General features: G+C 35.8%; 1 protein-coding gene and 2 pseudogenes across 1 annotated transcript; all 3 read right to left on the bottom strand.

The window, feature by feature from the left end:
* Nucleotides 1-1,225: 1,225 nt before the first annotated feature.
* On the bottom strand, nucleotides 1,226-3,823 carry LOC113311840 (annotated as a pseudogene).
* A 6,560-nt stretch (nucleotides 3,824-10,383) lies between these two features.
* Nucleotides 10,384-11,991, bottom strand: LOC113311839 (annotated as a pseudogene).
* A 6,155-nt stretch (nucleotides 11,992-18,146) lies between these two features.
* Nucleotides 18,147-21,599, bottom strand: LOC113313733. Its single transcript, XM_026562530.1, has 6 exons — nucleotides 21,032-21,599; nucleotides 20,540-20,738; nucleotides 20,333-20,446; nucleotides 20,118-20,213; nucleotides 19,039-19,509; nucleotides 18,147-18,368 (listed from the first exon to the last, which is right to left on the bottom strand). The coding sequence occupies exons 2-6, from the start codon at nucleotides 20,559-20,561 to the stop codon at nucleotides 18,229-18,231; spliced, it is 843 nt and encodes a 280-aa protein (XP_026418315.1). The 5' UTR covers nucleotides 20,562-20,738; nucleotides 21,032-21,599; the 3' UTR covers nucleotides 18,147-18,228.
* Between the last annotated feature and the right edge of the window lie 352 nt (nucleotides 21,600-21,951).

Below are 21,951 nucleotides of genomic sequence, written 5' to 3'. Positions count from 1 at the left end.
CCGAAGATTTTTCTCTTTGGAAATAAGAAAGGCATTTTTCTTCGCAAGAGAAGAGTAAGATTCTTCTAATTTGGAATATTGTTCTTTAAGCTGATTCTCCTTTACACTTAAAGTTATTCTACCTTGAATGAGTGTATCTCTTTCAGCGATAGATGACTCTATTACTTCTTTAAGTTCATTTCTCAAAGAGCAAAGAGATTGCTCTTGGTCATCACATACTTTTTGAAGAATACTAAGTTGTTGCGAAGATATCGCCATCTTGTTTAAATAAGTTCTCTTCTCTTGGAATAAGGTTTTATTCTCATCTGACTACCCCTGTAAGTCTTTTCCTTTCTAGTTTTCCCCATAAAGAGTAATATTTTCCTTTTTTTATATGTTATGTTTCCAAAATAACCCTTTATAATAAGTTGTTAGATTTTATTTTACGCAACGTGTATAAAAAATCCAACGCCGTAAAATTTACAAAATTTCCATCTCTAATTTGAGAGATATGTCAAATCCAAAAAATAAATAATTTGTGACATCAGGGAATAAATATTAAAAATCTCAAAAATCATTACTTTAGGTTATTTCTTTAAGAATATTATTATTCGCCCTATGAAAGCTGCAAAAACAAAAGTAATACAATGTTATATATCCACAAGAAAACACCCAAACAAGAGTATCGATGCAATACTAAAATATAGTACACTACGCACCTGTCATGCTCAAAAGACCTGCAAATGCAAAGAATTTGAACATCCTTGGACACATATTTTGGCACATATGTTGCGTCGTTAAAATCGAAATTACAAAAATCTTCCTTTGATAACTAACTAGGTAACTAGCATCACTAAAACGTTGTGAATACAATCTTTAGATAACCAACATGCTAAGTAACTAGCCTCGCTAAAACGTTGTCAATAAAACCTCATGACGGGATAAAACATGGACAGAAAAAGAACACAAACATCAACACTTCAGAGTGATATAATCGAATGTCACGCACATCCTCATTGATTCTCTCTATTATAGGTTGTCAAATTTCTCAGTCTGTGACACATTTTTGTGAACTCAGTTGTGAGACAACTGTGGATTAGCTATCTTGTAAACCAGGTGACCATTCTTAAAAAATAATTAAAAAAATTATACTCATGACGCCAGTAAAATAAAAAGATTGTAAACTGTTGGAGGAAAGGAGAACATTCGTATGCTTCATGCTACAAAGATGGAAAAAACCATGTTTTCAACTTCTTCCAAACTGGAACCATGTTTTCAACTTCTTCAAAACTGGAAACCGGAACCCAGGTGGCCCTACCGTTACTCCTGTTTCTGGTTGTTCTAACTGAGCTCTCTCCCCTTCAGCTTGGGTTTCCATGCCATTTGTATTTTCAAAAGGTTTTTCTGGAGTTGGTCTTTTCAACTGGGAAACAAGCTCTCTCTCCTCAGATGAGCCAGCAGCAGCAGCTGCGTCACCAGGGGGAAATGGCTCATCATCATCTTCCATCCAGTAAGTCTCAAGAATCTTCACTGCCTTGTCACTAATCTCTGTGTTGTCATGACGCTGTAGATTTTTAATCTTCTCTAACCCTTCAGCTTCATCAATCAACTGTGCATATACATTTACACCACCAGTAGTACCTAAGTTCTTCTCAGCTTCCCCAACCCTTAAGATATTCTCTAAACCTTTTAAACAAACTGTCACAATTATTGGGTCAGGACAAACGAGAAGATCACACAGTGGTCTGATGCAACCCTGGCCCACCAGATACTTGATTTGTTCATCAGTGCCACTATAAGTAGCATTAGAGATAGCCCATGCAGCGTCTTTCTTTATATCAAATTTAGCAGTTTGAAGCAGATGTACCAGAGGGCCTATGATTTCAGCTGCAATGACGGCCTGTATCTGATCCTTGTTCCCGGCTACAATGTTTGAAATTGTCCAGCATGCTTTCTTCTTGATGCTTTCCTTGTGATTGCTCGTAAGCAAGTTCAGGAGGCAAGGAAGTAATTGATGGTTCATAATGATCTGTGTCTGTATATCATTACCAGCACAAATATTTCCAACAATGCGAAGGGTAGGAATGAGCACTGCAGGGTAAGGATTCCTTAGAAGCTCCACAAGACGTGGACAGACATTAGCTTCACTGACAGACAAATATGATAATGCCCAACATGCATATGTCAAGACTTTCTCATCTGTTGAATGAATGAGACGGTTGAGCGCTGGTAGAGCAGGTCTTGTCTGCTGAAAAGGAGGTTGAGGGTTGTCCCTATAGAAGTTTAACAAAGTCCATGTGGCACGTCTAAGCATAGAAATTTGGCATGTTCATTCAACTGTTGAAGCAACGGAATCAAAGCCCCTTCTCCAAGAACATGATCTCGACTTTTGGGGGATTCACCAGCAACATTTCCAAGTGCCCAGACAGCCTGTTCGCGAACATCATCACTTGGAGATCCAAGAAGTATGACAAGGTTAGGAACTGCTCCACTCTCAATTACAACCCTAACGTTATCTAAAGTTCCCGAGGCAGATGCACTTATTGGACCGTTATCTTTTAAGACCTCTTAAGAAAAGATTGAAATCTTAGGTCTGTGGGAGTAATTGATTATTTTCAGCTAATTTATGTGCTTATTTTTGAATACTTATTGAGCTGTTACTAATTTCATTCTGAATTATTTCTGTATCCATGTTTAGTATACACTTATGTGAATGGATGAATGTTAAAAGAAATTGTCTTTCTTTTATAGACATCACTGGACCATTATGATACTCCTCTTAAAGGCCTAGTTGAGCAAGTTGTTTATGTTGTGGTACATGGAAGGGAACATGTTGATAACAAGATAACGTGCAACCGCTATGACTCGCGTAAGTAGCTTATTCAATCAAAGTATTACGTTAACCACTAATGTATTATGTTTAGCAATTACGCGCGCCTTATGAATCCTGTAATTAACCATTACTAGATAATCACATGGACCAGTGGGAGAATGTATTTATTATGAGATTAATTATCTTTATTTGGCCCATGTGAGAATCTTGGTTATAACTAGGATATTGCTAAATATCTATAATCTGGTTTATATAAGGAGTCAGATTCCTAATATATCTCTTCTTTGATGGACGGTCGAGATTTAATGCTAAAACTAAACCTTAAGAACGTGGTCCTCCTTCTACCTATAAGAAGAACACAATAGCCATCGGTATTAGGTTCGGAGAATTGATAATTCATAACATAAGAGGTGAAGAAGGAGAAACCATGAACTCCACAAGGTATTATTGTTGCCCTAAAGATGATCGACGTACTACGGATTAGCGCTATAAGGTATTCCATATAAACTAATCTTTGTGTATTTGATTATGTGATTATCATGAAGTTCAACGATCCTAATCAACGCTCTATAAAATTAAATCTTATAGTTGGCATCAAAAGTCTGTGTTTAGAACTCATGATCGGCCATTTACGGCGTGCAATAATAATGTAGTTTTTTTTAATTTGTGATCATGTATAATTGACGTTATACATCTCGCTACCGCTATAAGGTCGTCATCATCACTCGCTTGAAATGAAAATCACTCGTCAAACTATTTCCGCCGCATCAGTTTTTTTTTGTTTTTAGATTTGATTGTCTCTTCCGTAAGCTGGAAAACAAATGGTGTTGTGGGCCTGTGGTTTTACGTTAGATGATATTGTTTAATGGGCCCTGATTGTAAAGAACCGATACCCTTTTTTGAATGTAGACACCTGGAACCAATGCTAATCTTACCAGTTTCACTATCCAGAACTGTTCTCGTCCTGTTCCCTTCCTGAATTAAGACTAAACCATTATAGTTCCTATCCATTCAAGTTTCTTCTGTTCAGTTTTAAGACTTGTAATTAGAAGTCTTGTTCTCTAGTGGGTTTTTTTTATTTTATTTTTTTAAATTAACGTTTTTCTAAAGTGGGTCTTAATAAATAAAGAAAGGATGGTGTACTAATGTTTTGGGTTCACCGGTAAGCTATTTCTAAACAGAACCAATAGTAACTTTTTTCTTTTTCTTTTTTGGTTCTTTCTTAATTTTGATTAAGGTTAACTAAATTTATTAATAGTTGGAACCTATTTATATGTATACAATGTATATGTGCTATTAAAGAGAGGGTCTCCTATAAAGAAATGAACCCACTGTTATACTTCTGCCCGTTAAAATCATGTAGTGTGAATTTGAAATTGATTTTTATCAAACGCTCATTTATTATAGAATCATAATAGACCTATAATTAAAATTGATTTCTATAATAGTGTCAAGAAATTATGAATGGTTTTTACTAACGAAATATGATCCCATTATTGTGCTTCCGCTTTATTGAAAACTAATGTACATATAATCTGAGGCGATTTCATACCGAATTCATTATAATATTTTAATTCGAACCATGTTTGACACTGTAAAGTTTGTGTGTACGTTATGATATGGTTTGTGTGCTTTTGCATTAGGGAATAGTTTCTCTCAGATTATTGTTTTTCTTTTTGGATTTTATGAGATTATACTTGAAATTATTATGGGACTCTATAGTTATCACCACAATGATGCTAGAGTGTTATATCTCAATATAATCATAATGTTATTATAAGCATAAATTTGCAAATCGTAAAATGTAGGTTTTGCAGTTATCGATATCATGTGATAATGGCATTATTTTAGTTGATTGGCTATCACCACAGTGATGTCAAATCACTTTTGTCCATGATCACAGTTTTTCTAATGCTTGTAATATTGTTTTTCTTAAATATATTAGAACAGAATTTACCCACAGAAAATTGGAGTTCATGTATTTAAGAAAACATTGACTGATATGATTGTTGATCATACATTATGGATATGAACTGATTTGAATCTTGAGGGTGTCTTGTGTCACTATGTTTCACTTTTCTCCCAATGTTGATGATAATTTCAATTGTACGTATAAAATTATTGTGCTTCAGATTCTTAGGTCATATTCTTTAGCTATCACCACAGTGATACTAGAGTGTTTTATCTTAGCAATAATAATAATTTTATTACAAGCACGAATACGCCAAGCCGTAAAGGCAATGTTTAGTAGTTATTATGGCATTATTTTTGAGTTGTTTGGCTATCACCATAGTGATGTCAAATAATTTTTCCAGTCATAATCCTTATCATGTCAAGTGCTTATAATATTGTTTTTCTTAAATGTATTAGAACAACAATTACCCACAGGTAATTTGAGTTCACATGTTTAAGATAACATTGAAGTGTACAATATCTGATCATACATTATGGTAATTAAATAATCGGCACATGATTTTACGTTATTTCTTAAAGTGCATAAAAGAAAATTTACATAAATTAACTCATTATCGAGTTGAGTAACATATTACGAATTTTTCTTATGTTGTTCAAAACTTATTGAGGTTTTATTTTTGATAAATTTCTCCATATTTCTGAAAATGTATTCATTGACTATTTAACACCTTTCATATTAATTCATCATATATCCGTTATTTATCACGATCTTTAAGCTTGTATCATATTTAAATGAGGGATGCATCAAAGAATTTTTCTTCAACGAAATTTCATCATTGAATTATATTTATAGTTTATAGACTTGCTTCATGCTCGATTTTGGTTTAAGAAAAATTTCATTATGTTTGGATATTTTTCGATTATAGGGTATTGATATTTTTTCATAATTTATGTATGGCATGCTTTTGAATAAATGTTCGTGATTGATGTTTTAGGGTTACTCATTATTGTTTATAAGCAACCAAATTTATGATCAGATCAAGTATGTCCATATCATTGAGTGGGACTGTGCAATATCACAAGAAAACTTAGTGTGATAATTGCAATTGTACATGTTTGCTGGATAGTTTTGTTATCACCACAGTGATGCTATGCTCTTATCTGGTAAGTGTTGTATATTTTAAGTCCTTTTAGTTTGATTTAACGATAGGAACAATGCTGCTCACAAGTAGTTTTTGTTCACACTTTTAAACAAGCATTAAGATTATCTAAATATTTCATATACATGTAAAATAATAGCTACCTACAGGTGACTATTATTCCGATGTATTAGGTTTAACATTAAAATTATTTGAATTTGTTAATACATGATAGAACGAGATTCGCCCACAGGTGACTCTAGTGTGGTATTAAACAAACATAATGTTGTGTGTATGAGAAGGTAAAATATGTACTGATGTTTTTCATGTCTCACATTGTTCCTTGATAAGGTTTTACTACAGGAGAAACTTATTGAAGGTATGTAATTATTTTAAGCTTAATTGTCATTTATCTGTATTATAATTTTCAGTTTTTGTTCTTATTAATTGTTGATTATGATTATTTTGTACACTTTTAATTAATTGTCCAATTTTTGGAAGATAAAATTGTTTATTACCTAAGGAAAAATCATACTTTTATGGAAATAGTTAGAAACATAATGAGATGCATAATTTCCACACATCTCTGAATGTATGTTCTTTCTACAATTAAATAGATTTCCGAATAAAGGAGTTTCAAGGACACACTTTGGACTAGAAAGTTTGTAAACCTAGTTTAGGTCACCTTTAAGTTATGGTTTACATTTCCAAGAATGAAAATTGAATTTGAAAACTATTATTGTTTCATTGGTTTTTATAAGTAATCCAAATGGTATTATTTAATGTTCTAACTGTAGTATGATATTTGTTGAAACCGAAAATATAAATTCATTAGTGATGGCATAATCGGTAGGAGTTCGTGCATATATCTGTTCAAGAGGTCATGATAACGATCTCTTATTTAAAATTTCTACAGATATTGTGAATATTATCATTGTCGGAATGTTAGATAATGAAAGAACACAAATTTTTTGATCTTATATTCCATAATAAAACTACCGCCAATAAAGAAATTTCCTGATAACAACATTTACTAGCATTAAGAAGGTCTCAAAAGAGATTGAAAGAAAGTTGTTCATGTTGTTTCAGTGATTTTCTTACAGGAATTTATTTCATTTTGATATGGAATGGCAAAGACCCCGTTTCTGGTTCACAAACCATTATGTGTATCATAATAATTTTGGTTAATGGATTGATGCTATGTGAGATAAAATCAGCGGTTGAACGTCAAGTCCGGGATATAATTTAGTTGCACAAACGACATAAAACAGTTGTGTGTAATAGCATAACTGTATGATATAAAGCTCGAACTGCAACCAAAGATTTTATTGAAATGATGCATCGATTATAAATAAGTTTTTCTCTCGTGTCAAAGAAAGACTTATTCAGAATTATCATAGTAGTATTAGTAGCTCAATATGGCGAGTTGCATTACTTAAATGTGAAAATAGCCTTTACTAATGATAAATTTTAGTCTACAATTTTTAGAAATCAAAGTATGAAATTTAAGCAGCCTCCCATAATGGTATATGAAATTCAACAAAATTATAAATGTTTCAAGTTTTGAATGAAATTACTACAGATTTATGCGTATACCTCAAGATCAGTGGGAGAAATACATACTCTTGGTCATGTATGTTAAGACATACTACTTACAAGTAGTGATCTTGACTTTATGCATATCTCTATGTTTTTTGAAATAAAGAATATTAATGAAGCTTACCATGAGATAATAAAATATTTAACAGATTTTATTTCATGTTGGATAGAAGATACAAATTTAATCTTCATTACGTCTTAATTCTGATATGAAACTTATAACAAGTTGTTGATATGTTAACTAAATGCCTTAAGAATCGAAGAGCAAATTACGGGAAAGATATTAAGAATTTTGAGATATTATCTTAACTTATGTCTTATAATTAGTTAGCAAACCCAACTAGAGTTGATTGGGTTTTCAGACTTCAATTTTGTGGATGTATGGATTCTATAAATGAAGAATCCATTAATGCTAGTCCCACAATTGAGTTTGAATATTTATGATTGCGATACTTAGAGACTTAAGGTTTGTCTCTACATTGCTGAAATTTATCGTCTTAGCTTCGCAGCATCAAAGCACGATATGATACAAAAGGAACAAAACGCATGAACCTTGAGTATATATGCGTGAATCAAGCAATTCAGAAACAATATTTGTTCATTTATTGCTTTAGCACAATTGCATCCGCAGATGCACTTATTGGACCGTTACCTTTTAAGACCTCTTAAGAAAAAATTGAAATCTTTGGTCTGTGGGAGTAATTGATTATTTTCAGCTAATTTATGTGCTTATTTTTGAACACTTATTGAGATCTTACTAATGTCATTCTGAATTATTTATGTATCCATGTTTAGTATACACTTATGTGAATGGATGAATGTTAAAAGAAATTGTCTTTCTTTTATAGACATCACTGGACCATTATGATACTCCTCTTAAAGGCCTAGTTGAGCAAGTTGTTTATGTTGTGGTACATGGAAGGGAACATGTTGATAACAAGACAACGTGCAACCGCTATGACTCGCATAAGTAGCTTATTCAATCAAGGTATTACGTTAACCACTAATGTATTATGTTTAGCAATTACGCGCGCCTTATGAATTCTGTAATTAACCATTACTAGATAATCACATGGACCAGTGAGAGAATGTAAGATAATTTATTATGAGATTAATTATCTTTATTTGTCCCATGTGAGAATCTTGGTTATAACTAGGATATTGCTAAATATCTATAATCTGGTTTATATAAGGAGTCAGATTCCTAATATATCTCTTATTTGATGGACGGTCGAGATTTAATGCTACAACTAAGCCCTAGGAACTTGGTCCTCCTTCTACCTATAAGAGGAACACAATAGTCATCGGTATTGGGTTCGGAGAATTGATAATTCATAACGTAAGAGATGAAGTAGGAGAAAGCATGACCTCCACAAGGTATTATCGCTGCCTAAAAGATGACCGACGTACTACGAATTAGCGCTATAAGGCATTCCATATAAACTAATCTTTGTGTATTTGATTATGTGATTATCATGAAGTTCAACGATCCTAATCAACGTTTTATAAAATTAAATCATATAAGTCAGCCACGAAATAGCCTGCGGCAGAGCCTGGGCTTCTGCATGAAGAGCCAAGGAGACCCATCCCGATCTAGTATAGGAGAAATGCATCATGGAGTAGTCTTTTTCTTTAAAAGACGCATCTGAGAATGAAATGCAGCCGCCCCTATAAATTCTGAGGGGGTTGAGACATTTGGAATGGCCAATGCGTTTGTCGGTGGGGAATGTTAAACATTCAGTGGCGAACCAAGCTTTCCGGCAAACAATCCACGGAAAAGATTGTCAGTAAGAACCCCGATACCATTACATATGGCGGCTTATTGTGGTTTGAAGCAGTGACCAAGTCATGACTGCTAGCCAACCCACCATGTCTTCTTGTTCATTTTCCTAACTTAAAATGTGCAGCACTAGATCATAGCTTTGAGGCCCATTTTATCCGCTTTCAATCTTTATACCCAGGGAAGAAAACTGAACTCTCTCTGCCACAACCTTTTCTCATTGTTTGCCGTTTACCAAGGTGGTGATGGCTCGATGGATGCGAGTGCAAAGAAATTATGATAAAACTGAATTCGTCCACACTAGCATAGAAGTGATCGTGAAACATACAATGGCAAACAGATCTTTTACACAAAGTAGAGGGTTTCGCCAATTAGTATTACGGATTATGTAGTTTCACTCTCTCTTAGATGTCTCAGTGGTACTTGTTTGTTGACCACCCATTTTTTCTATCATTTTTTTTGTTACGTAGGAAATTATGATTCAGGCGAAGAAAAATCTCATTGTTTGCCATTGGCCGCGATTTTGAGCTAATTCACGGCAAAGATTGTCAGCAGCAACCCGGATACAGATTGTCAGCATACCGTTACATATCGATGGTGTGGATACAGATTAAGGATAAAACCTCATGACGGAAAAAACACGGACAAAAAAAAGAAGGCAAACTTCAATTTGGCAATGAGTGGAGAGATCCTAAGTGATTATAAACCGCGGGATCTTAGATTGCCCAACAATGTGGGACTAATAATCTCAACACGCCCCCTTACGTGTAACCTCGTTGGGCCTAACACGTGGACAAATAAATCGGGTGACGCGGGGTAAAGACGCGGACAAAGACTCGTCGCAAATAGCCTACTCTGATACAATGTTAGAATACGGGCATCCAACTCAAAACCAATTGGCAATGAGTGGAGAGGCCCTAAAAGAATATAAACCACATGATCTTAGATTGCCGAACAACGTGGGACTAATAATCTCAAAAGATACATTTTTGTGAACTCAGTTGTGAGACAAATGTGGATAGGCTATCTTGTAAACCAGGTAATGGTTATTCTTAAAAAATAAATAAAAAAATTATACTTATGAATTCGCCAGTAAAATAAAAAGATTGTAAACTGTTGGAGGAAAGGAATGCTTCATACTACCAAGAAAGCCATGTTTTCAACTTCTTCAAAAGTGGAAACTGGAACCCAGATGGCCCCACCGTTGCTCCTGTTTCTGGTTGTTCTAACTGAGCTCTCTCCACTTCAGATTGGGTTTCCATGCCATTTGTATTTTCAGAAGGTTTTTCAAGAGTTGGTCTTTTCAACTGGGAAACAAGCTTTCTCTCCTTAGATGAGTCAGCAGCAGAAGCTGCGTCACCAGGGGGCAATGGCTTATCATCATCTTCCATCCAGTAAGTCTCAAGAATCTTCACTGCCTTCTCATTAATCTCTGTGTTGTCATGACTCTTTAGATTTTTAATCTTCTCTAACCCTTCAGCTTCATCAATCAACTGTGCATATACATTGACACCACCAGTAGTACCTAAGTTCTTCTCAGCTTCCCCAACCTTTAATATATTCTCTAAACCTTTTAAACAAACTGTCACAATTCTTGGGTCAGGACAAGTTCCTGGACAAACGAGCAGATCACACAGTGGTCTGATGCAACCCTGGCCAACCAGATACTTGATTTGTTCATCGGTGCCACCATCAACAGCATTAGAGATAGCCCATGCAGCGCCTTTCTTTATATCAAATTCAGCAGTTTGGAGCAGATGTACCAGAGGGCCTATAATTTCAGCTGCAATGACAGCCTGTATCTGATCCGTGTTCCCGGCTGTAATGTTTGAAATGGTCCAGCATGCTTCCTTCTTGATGCTTTCCTTGTGATTTTTCGTAAGCAAGTTCAGAAGGCAAGGAAGTAATTGATGGTTCATAATGATCTGTGTCTGCATATCATTACCAGTACAAATATTTCCAACAGTGCGAAGCGCAGGGATGACCACTGAAGGGTAAGGATTCATTAGAAGCTCCGCAAGACGTGGACAGACATTAGCATCAACAACAGCTTGAATTTTGTCAGTCGTACCATCAGACAAATATGATAAGGCCCAACAAACATCTGTCATAACTTCCTCATCTGTTGAATGAATGAGACGCTCGAGCGCTGGTAGAACAGGTCTTATCTGTTCAAAAGGAGGCCCAGGCTTTCCCTTACAGAAGCTTGACAAAGTCCATGTGGCAATTCTAAGCATAGAAAGTTTTGCATGCTCATTCACCTGTTGAAGCAACGGAATCAAAGCCCCTTGTCCAAGAACAAGATCTCTATTTTTGGGGGATTCACCGGCAACATTCCCAAGTGCCCAGACAGCCTGTTCTCGAACATCATCACATGGAGATCCAATAAGTCTGACAAAAATAGGAACTGCTCCACTCTCAATTACAACCCTAACGTGATCCAAGGTTCCCGATGCAATGTTTGTGAGAGCCCAAGCTGCCTCAAACTGTATCTGTGGGTAATCTTCTCTCTTTAGAAATTCCACAAATTTAGGAACAACACCCGATTGAATAACTACGTCGATCGGACGACTTCGTTCAACTGCTAGTAGTTTCCGAAACTGTGTAGTCGCCTCAAGCTGTAACTCTCTTTCATCTGACCATACTCCCGCAATCATCAAGGGTAGATTTTCAAGCATCCTTTCAACACCAGTACTAGCACCTTGAATAGCAGAAGATGGAAATTGTTGAGCTTCCATACCTTCTCTTCTCTTGTAAAGATAACTATAAACAAAGAAGCAGGATTCATGAACTATGGCTATCTTTACCGTAATATATATGGCTATCTTTACCGTAATATATATACAGAGTTGTACACGAAAGGGGCTCAACTAGAGCTTCTTGGGCATCAAGATACAGTATTTCCAAAGAGAACAAACTCTTAATTTAGAAACTAACGTGTACAACCTTAAAAATCAAGTCACGTTTTACACGTACACGTACGCGTACTAGATATTGTGTTAATAGATGGTTGGTTCAAACTTCAAACTACTCGATCATAACCTCAAGGCCCATTTAATCCACTTGCAATCTCCATGCCTGGGAAAGAAAATTGGTCCAACTCCGCCAAAACCTTTTCTCATGTTTCAAAGAAAAAAAAGAAAAATCCTTTTCTCAACGTTTGCCGTTTACCAGGAGGTGGTGATGGCTGGATCGATGTGTGCAGAGAAACTATGATAAACTTGAATTTGCGCACATTTGTAGAAAAGTAAACTATTCATGAATCCAATGGCTATATGGCAGATGCGTTTGGTTTTGTTTATTTACTCCGTATTTGTTTTTTCTGATGGAAAGAGAATTGTAATACCTAAGAAATGTAATATAACATGTTAGCAATTTCTTGGCTGTCAAAAATATTACACAAGTTGTTCGACTTGTGAATGTGATCATGCATATGTTTTGACATATGTAGTAATCTTCCTATTCTATGTTCTTTTGTCAAAGAGTCCGCAGATGAGTTATGCCTCCTGTTGATATACTGACACCGCGCAAGGGATATATTCCTCAATTTGCTTTACATCGCCTAATTGTGTTCTCCACTTGCCATTGAGGTACACTTTGTTAACCTGCAACAGAGCCTGGGCTTCTGCATGAAAAGCCGAGGAGGCCCATCCTGATCTAGCCGCAAGGTGAACAAATTTCTTTAGGTCGGTTGAGTAAAGGAAAAATGCATTATGCATCTCAGGGAGTAGTGTTTTTCGTTGAAGGACGCGTCCAAGAATAAAATCCAGTCCGCTCCTATAAATCTTGAGGGGGCTGAGGAATTTGGAATGGCCAATGCGTTTGCTGGAGGGGAATGTGATACGTACAATAGCGACCCAAGCTTTCTGTGCAGACGTGCAGTGAATGGTTTGGGTGCTAATTCCAAGGCAAAGATTGTCGGCAACAACCCCGATACCTTTACATATGATATGGCGGCTTATCGTGGTTTAAAGCAGTAACCAAGTCATGGCTGTCTTCTTGTTCATTCTTGTCCGTTTTCGTACTTAAAATATGCAGTTCTCAATCATAACCTTAAGGCCAATTTAATCCACTTCCAATCTCCATGCCACAGCAAGAAAACTGAACTCAACACTCCCCCTCCCCTCCGCGACCAAAAGAACCGGTATATGGAAAAAATTTAGGGCATAAAGATTTATTTTCCCAACTGAGGTGTGTTATAAGGGGTGTCTAATCGGTATGTAATGATTTACATACCCTTAAAAGGTTTGTATTACTAAATTCCTTTATTCTTAATTTAAAAACCTAAAGATTAAAATCAGTTTTAAACTTAAACATATTTTCTTCCTTCTCTATCTGATCCCCACTTGCGAAGCGATACACAAAAAATTTGATCGTGAAAATTTGATAGTCTATCAAATACAACTACAAAAATGACTCGCACAGAGAAACTTGCAATAGGTAGCCATTCTAAATCTTCTTCTAATCCGCCAATGGAAGAACAAGAAGAAGTTGAATTATTGGAAGCAGAAATTCAACCGAACGAAGAACTCTCTCCAGAAATGTGGATAAAAATATATTTTCTACAAACCATCTCTTATTTTACTATTTTTTTAATGGTGATAAAATATGATTAATTCATAAAAACTAGACCTTTTTGTGGTTACAATGAAGTTTGGCTTATCAGCGAGACGAATCATCAGTCGAAGTGTTCATTGTTCTTCGTTCTGAAAGAGCTTATGAATAGTTCGGCTGATAAATCATTTCTAAACGATAGCCGAATTTTCTAGTATTTATATATAAATCATTGAAGTTATGAAGTTCAGTTTTTTCGAAAGTTCAATTACTAGCCGAACCTGACACTATTTCTCCAGGTTCTATAAAAAAATCAGGTTCGGCTGATTCGATAGTTTGTTTATGAGCCGAACTTGTAATTTAAAATGGTTCATGTTTTCCGTTATTCGGTTTATAGGTCGAACCTCTAACTTGATTTTTCTTCTCAAAAATTGATGTGTTTCATGTTAGGCTTTGGATGTCTTCTTTATGATGAGAAAGATAATATAAATGATAGAATGTTGTGTAAAGAGATGATAAAGATCGAAAGATATCTCCTTAGGGATTTGGATGTCTTCTTATATAAAACCCTCAAAGTTAGGATTTATAATCCTTCCGGGATCGTATCTCCATGAGATAGAAGTTAATTTCGCGTCTAAAGATGTCCCAAAACAGTGTTAGGTTCGGCTAATACCATGCCAACATTTGTCGCCCGAGAAGTTAAATTTACCCAGGTGGTTGTCCGGTTCGGCCTACTCGATTAGATCACTTTCAGCTGAACATCTCTCTGTAAACACTTCAAAAATCATGATTTGTAGGCTCCAGGTTCGGCTGGCTCTTGCTGAGGAGTTACCAGTCGAACTTTTCTGTGTAGACTAAGTCTTTCGATTTTGTTTTGGCCATAACTTCTTTTCTGATGTCGGAATGACCTCATTCTTTTCGCGTTTTCTTCGTATTTTCGTTCTATTGAAGATGGAGATAAAATATCCTTGATTTTAATGGACCTTGGTATTCTCCATTAGTAGACTTCACTTTCTTAATACCTTTAGTCATTTCCAGTTCTTTTGGTTGATTAATCCTAAGAAAAGCTGCTCGATAGAAAACATACGTAACAAAAATACTTAACCTTAAATGTGTATGAACTTAACTGTTTCGTGGAAAATCAGTAACATGTTAGGTTGGTACGATTTTTTGAATATGAGCCGAACTTGGGAAGATATATGGTTCGACTGATACAATATTTAGAGTAAAACCTGAAACTTTACTTCAGTTTTGTTCAAAACTCTCAGAGTAAGGTTTGGCTTATAACGAAAATTTCTTATTAGCCAAACATTTAACTAGTAAGTAGGTCGGAAGTTAAAAAATATATGTTCGGCCAATAACTATTGTACTTCGAGTAAGCCGAACTGTTCATCTTATGTAGCATAACAATTAGGTTCGGCTGATAATTTCATGCCGAACCTATCTCTGGTTCATCGAACTTGGGTGTAAAAAAAAAAAAATTGATGATTTCAACCTTAATAAATGAAATTAAACATGATCTGGAAGGTACTATTTGCATTGGGTTTCTTAGGATCTATTCATGTTCACGATTTGGCTATAAAGATCATCATTATAAGTTTGACTTTGAGTTGGGAAAAATCAATCTCATAATCTAAGAAATCAGCCATTTCCGGATCATTGTTGTACTTGATGTGTATTTTCCGAGATTTTCAAGATGAAGGTTGTCCCTCCTCCGAGAGTATAAACTTGAAGGTTGTCTCTTTACTTTGACAATCTGTGTGGACTAAACTCCAATATAATTCCGAGAGTATCAACTTAAGAAAAATAAATCAAAAAAGATATCAAAGCGCTTTATCTCTTTCTCAACACAATCAGTAAATCAAATAGATACGAATCTGTGAACTTTATTGGTATGAGAATAACTCGGATGATACCAAAGACCAATGTCCGAGTGTCGATCAAGTTCTATTCAACAAATAAGGCCAGATTTATCAATTGTGATTGAACAACGCACAACCTGTGATATTTCAATTATATAACAAAAATATAATGCGGAAAAGAAATAACACAGACACCAGAAATTTTGTTAATGAGGAAACCGCAAATGCAGAAAAACCCCGGGACCTAGTTCAGCCTTGAAAACCACACTATATTAAGCCTCTACAGACTCTAGCCTACTACAAGTGAACTTCGGAATGGAATGTAGTTGAGCCATAACCAAGTCTGACACCGATTAAGGTACAGTCGCGTTCCTTACGCCTCTTGAATCTCGTAAGACCCTGCACACTTGATTCCCCTAGCTGACTTCCTTTACAACCTAGAAGTTGCTACGACCTAAAGTCGAAGACCTATAAACAAATCTATCTCCCACAAATAAGTCTATTATATTTTTGGTTTCCTTCTTAAGATAAAGATCAAGGTGAACAGGAAACACAACTAATAATCTGGTCTTATGCCTTCCGAAGACAATCCTAGAATATTAGTCACCTCATAATAACCTAACTGATTAACAAAAGAAGTTATTGCGGAATCACAAGAGACTGAGACGAAGAAACTGTTGTGATCACTTTTTATATCTTACCTGTCGTAGATAAATCTCGAGAAAATCTTAGAGAAGATTAAACTCAATACGATAGAAAAAGTAAGATCAGGATATGCAACTACAAAGAAAATAGTTGGACCTTGCTTCATGAATCCTAAGCGAAGTCTTTTAAGTCGTTAAACCTAGTAATGGTTTTCAGAAGAACTGGAAACCTAGGTTAAGAGAGAATCGACTCTAGTTTGCAACTAGGTCACACGAAAGTGTCGATATTAGGTTTCTCAGATACTAGAGCTTCTCCTTGTATAGTCTTTCAAATCAGGGTTTCTTACAATCAAAGCCAAGATAGCTTTTTAACAAAGAAATTAATATTCACTATTAGATAAAAACCTGATTTAAGATTTGCAAGGACCCTCAAGCTCGTCAACACTATTAAACCAGTCAAGAGACGATTTAGTCGTTAATAACTCGATTAGTTAATATGGATTTTAATTAATATAAATTAATCTAACAATGAAATAGATACAAAATTAATACCGCTGGTTAGATCTCGAAAAGTTACGCGGAATGGACTGCTCGAACGTGTCATTCGGATATTGGACGAAGAAGATATTATCAGTATGAAGGGGAAAATAGTCTTTTTGTAGGATAAACCGTCTTGCCTTCCCTTATCAAATCTCGTGGGTTCCTTAGCATCTTTTCTCGGTCTTATCTCCAGAAGACGATCGAAGAGAAACCAGTTTTCTTTTATTCCTTCTTATTTCTTTTCTTTCTTTCTTTCTCTCTGTTTTTCTTCTCTTTCTTCTCTTTGTTTTGTTTTTCGCCTGTGAGAGACTTATGATATGAGAGTGAGAGTTGATTGAAGAGAATCGGTGATGGGGTTGTATAAATGATGGAGAGTCGAGGTTGTTGCTGACTCAGCTTAAGAGGAAGAAGAAGACATGAACCGAAGAAAGAAAGTTAGGTTTATGAGCAATTGAGGATGGAATTAAGTAATTAATTGGGGGTTCTGTGTGTTGGAAGCAAATAAGACAAATTAGAGTTTGATTCTCAAACTTCAGAGAAGAATCAAGAATTAGGGTTTGAGGATTCGATTATTGTTCTGAGATTTAGAAAGATACAGAGCTATGGCTAGATGAAGAACAAACGGGTTGGTGTTTAATTAACTTCCTGAGTTAGTTTTGATGAAGTTCAAGAGTTAGGGTACATGGAAGAAATAGAGGAATTTGATAAATTAGAAGATAGGTTCGATTTAGATGATTCTGATTGTTATCCGAGTTAAGTGTTAAGTTAATCGAAGGGTTATGTTGAAATTACAGATTGTATCAAGATTTCAGGTGATGATTTATGTCTCAGTGAATTAGGGTTTGAGTTGAAATTGAGGGTTCAAGTGGCAGATTAGAGATGAGTTTTTGATTGATTTGAAAATTGGGATTTGAGTTAGAGATTTTAAGATGAAATCGAGTATTAGGGTTTCAGGCTCAAACTTATGGAACAAATGGTGATTGTATAAGTAAGAGAAGAGTATTCCAGAGCTGATTGGAATTGTGCTGAATTAGCAGAGAGGATTGTCTAGCCATAAAAGATTTGGATTTCATTTGAGGTAATCATCTTCTCATTTAAACTAGAACACCACTGCCACGGTGGGGTGGGCCGGGACCGAGGAAAAACAAAACACCGTTTTTAACATAAAGAATTGAAAATTTTCTGAGCTGTGAAATAAAGAATCAGATTTTTATCAAATTGAAAATTTTCTCTTAGTATCAAAAAAAAAATATATGTCAACAAATATGAAAAATCTATCGACTTAACCTAAAATCCGTGAAATCTTTCATAGTGATCCAAAAGTTACATAATGATCGCCTAAAAGAAGCCTAATAACTCTGACTTTTACAACTAAATCATTGAGTTATGTCCCAAAATTTGTTAAATAAAAGGTTCTTTCATTGTAAGACCCCATTGTCTGAGCTGGGCTAGGCCAGATCGGTCCATGCCGAGTTGAGCCTACTCGGATTAAATTTTGGAACCATTTCCTGTTTCTTACATTTCCTGTTAATGAAGAGTAGTAACAAGGTGATGGATGGGAATGAAATGACTGCAACAACCAAACATTTCAGATAACTTTCATTACATTAAAGTTCAACAACCCAAATTGAAACCAGAAGATGTCTCAAGTAAAAAACAAAGAGTCTGAAAGTGTTATTAGACTGAGAGTGCCATATAATCACCAATGACATCATAAGGGAGCTTTTACTGATAATCTTTTCAGTTTAAATTTGTTAAAAACAAGAGGAACACCCACATTGAAACCAATCATCTTTAAAACTTGATTCAAGTTGTCCTATTCTAAAGCGTATGATATGTTGCATGCACTCGTTTCCCTGCATAGATTTTGACATGCACTATATATCCTAACTCACGGCCCCACTATCTACTTTCATGATAGAGCTACACTGTAGTGGAGTGGGAGAATTATAACGTGTGTGCTTGATTCACATTACCTTGCCAACTTAAAATATAACGTGGAGTGGGAGAACTATAACGTGTGTGTGATTGGACCCGGATCGATGTCTAACTAATTACTGATAGTCAAATTACATGATGCTTAAGTTAAGTTAATTATGCTGCTGGTTGGACTCCAGGAATGAAAATATACTCTTGCAGTACTACTTGATTCACCAAGTTTAGGAATAGAAAAATTCAAGTACATAAAACTTACCTCTGCTTGCAGGCCCCAACTCCATATAGCCTTCGTTGGTATTCATTCCTACTGTTGAGATGCCACCGATAAGTCTCTCAACTTCTGCCTGTACATGTTCATGCATAACGTGTTCAAATAAGTTTGATGAAGTGTTGCTTGCTGATGATGAAGGAAAGTTCAGCTTTTCTTTGGCGGCTAAGTATCGATTACGATCATGCTCTCTTTCAATCAACCTCTGCTCCTCCGTCATATTTTGCCGATGGATTCTTTGCCGAACACGGTTTCTTTCTCGTTCACCGGCCAGCTGTTTTTCCGATATGTGCGGATCATTGTTGACTATAGATGTTGAAGGAAGGTTTAGCTTTTCCTTGGCGGCTTTTTTTCGATTACGATAAAGCTCACTTTCAATCGACCTCTGCTCTTCTGTCATAATTAGAAGACGGGTTCTTTCTCGAACACGCTTCCTCTCTCGTTCACCGGCCAGCTGTTCTTTGGACATGTTTATTTTCCGAACCACAAAGTTCCATAACAATATATGTAAATTTGATCAGTTCCAAGGATTGACAGTTATTACAGTGAAGGAAGTGGAGATTCAAATCAGCTAGTAAAAAAGGTTGTCTATAGATTCTAAGAACCAACATCTGAAGAATTTGTTTTCGTCAACGAATGAGTAATGCCGACACCATTACTACTGACTCATACAAAAAGAAGAAGAAAACTTTCTCCAGATGATATATGCTAGGCACCTAACAACCACAGTTGACGGGCAAAACTAACAGTAAGCACAAAAACCAAATATAACTGTTAATATTATCACCCTGTTTAAAAACAATGAGGCGTCATTTATCAGCACAATGAATCTAACGATTTACTAAGATAATTAGGTCTTCATAATACAGATCCTATCCACAATAAAGATATTGGATGCATCGACCAAACTAAGACATTTTTTTTTTTTTGCTTATCCTGTTTCGTTCGAGGATTATGAGTTTCTTATGTTTCCCTGGCCTTCAATAGATTAATCCAATGACTAATACGGTGCAAGATGTTTTCAGCCAACTAAGTTCGGAAACTAATTCTACTAGCTACAGCATTACCTTGATCCAACGATTCTGCAGTGTTCCCTCGTCCAATAAATCTGGGGCTTCGGCGAGGAATGAATCCTCCAGCTGAGTTAGACACTTGAACACTAGCTGCACATGTAAAAAGCTATATATAATAAGCTTATGTTGCAAAATCCTTGCTTATGGTTGTGCGATGAGGTTTTCATCCAACTAAGTTCGGCAACTAAATCTGCTAACTGCAGCATTACCTTGATCACTTGTTTCTGCTGTGTTTCCGCATCCCATAAATCTTGGGCTTCGGCGACGAATCAAGACCGATTCTGCTTTATGTGCTCCAGCTGAGTTAGACTCTTGAAAACTTGCTGCACATGTATAAAAGCTATCTATAATAAGCTTATATTGTAAAATCCTTGCTTATGGGTATGTGATGGGCATTATTGAATCGGTAAACTTACAGCTTGTACTGGCTTCATCCATTCTTGTCTTCCGTTTTTGATAAGTAAGACCCGTCTTTCATTGAACGCCTGTTTTTGCTTTTCGGTCATTTTCTCTTGTTTTGATTTATATTGAGCACGCCACAGTTGCTTTTGCCTATCCTGCAGCTCATTAAGTCTTGGGCTTCGACGTAAGTCATCGTGCGATGAATCCATGTATCTATATAGGTACACAAAGAGGTATCGATATAGTTACAGATAAATATATATGAATCAGAAAAAAGGATCCCTGTGACATGACATAACCAAATCTAATATTGTCATCTTCAAGAAAAATCAAACATCTACTGGAGTACCATAAGCAGTTCGTTACTATCCACTCTTCCAATTTAACATTCGATCAAATTCAAAACCATAACACACAGTTTTGGTGTATTATAAAAGATTGAAATTGGGAAATTTCCCAGTTTTGCAGTAATATAGAAGATTGGAATTGGGAAATTTAACACATACCTTCGTTAGCCAAAACGAATCAAGGTTAATTGAGCAGCTATTTTGAACATAGATTGAATTGAGTAATTCGATTGAAACCCCCTGATTTGAATTTTGAGTAACTTTGGTGATTCGATTGACTCAATTCCCGACTCAATTCTCTATCTCAACTGAAACCCTAATGAAGAAGATGAAAACCCAACTATCATCAGTTGAACGACCATCTTCATCAATAGTATTTCAGATTTCAGTTCTAGGGTTTTTCAAAAATTTGTTAATGGAGGAGCATTTCTGGTGTGAGAGAAAGATTGGGTTAGTGTAGCTAGTGGTGGTGGCGATGGAGGTGATGGTGTTGGAGGCGGCGATGGTAACGGTTGTGGTCTAGCTCTGCTGGTGGTCGAGGAGCTACTGTGACCGGGGACGATGTTGAAGTACACTGGAGAACTCGAAGAGAAGAAAGAGATGCGTAATGAGGAGGGCAAATTCGTCCGTGAAGAGAAAGTAACCAAATAAAATTGTGTGACAGGAATCTTTTAGGAATATTCTTTTCCAATTTATGAAATTGAAATTTTTGTTACCCTTCATTTGACAAAAAAAAAATGGCCATAAAAGGACTCCCTGCCCTTCGTGACCTCCGGTCGTTCGGCCCAATGAATTTATTTTCAGTCATTATGATGTGTTGATGAATTTGTTATTGACTAGTGAATGGTTGAAGAAAACTGACATGGAGGAAGTAGGTCAGTGTTGTTGAGTTAGAATGAACATGGTTTTAAAGAAGATGTGAATGTGCAGGGGTGGTTCTGTTTTATGAACAGAATTATTCTTGCAGTTGTATATTGGTGTCGAAGTTAATGGAACTGTTGTTGTAAGAATAGATTTGTGTATTGAATTACAGTTGTGGAAAATGGTGTTATGCCCAAGAACAATGGCTCTGTGGTGGT

Source organism: Papaver somniferum, chromosome 9 (assembly GCF_003573695.1).
Source record: "Papaver somniferum cultivar HN1 chromosome 9, ASM357369v1, whole genome shotgun sequence".
Lineage (NCBI taxonomy): Eukaryota > Viridiplantae > Streptophyta > Magnoliopsida > Ranunculales > Papaveraceae > Papaver > Papaver somniferum.
Note: the sequence above shows the minus strand (reverse complement) of the source record. Positions and strands in the feature narration are given on the sequence as shown.

Excerpts from the sequence above, each read along its gene's own strand:
- LOC113313733 (XM_026562530.1), bottom strand. The coding sequence starts at position 20,561 with ATGGATGAAGCCAGTACAAGCT. Across the intron at positions 20,214-20,332 it reads AGCAGAAACAAGTGATCAAG|CTAGTGTTCAAGTGTCTAAC; the intron begins GTAATGCTGCAG and ends TTACATGTGCAG. Across the intron at positions 18,369-19,038 it reads GTTGGGGCCTGCAAGCAGAG|GAAATGTAAGAAACAGGAAA; the intron begins GTAAGTTTTATG and ends CTTCATTAACAG.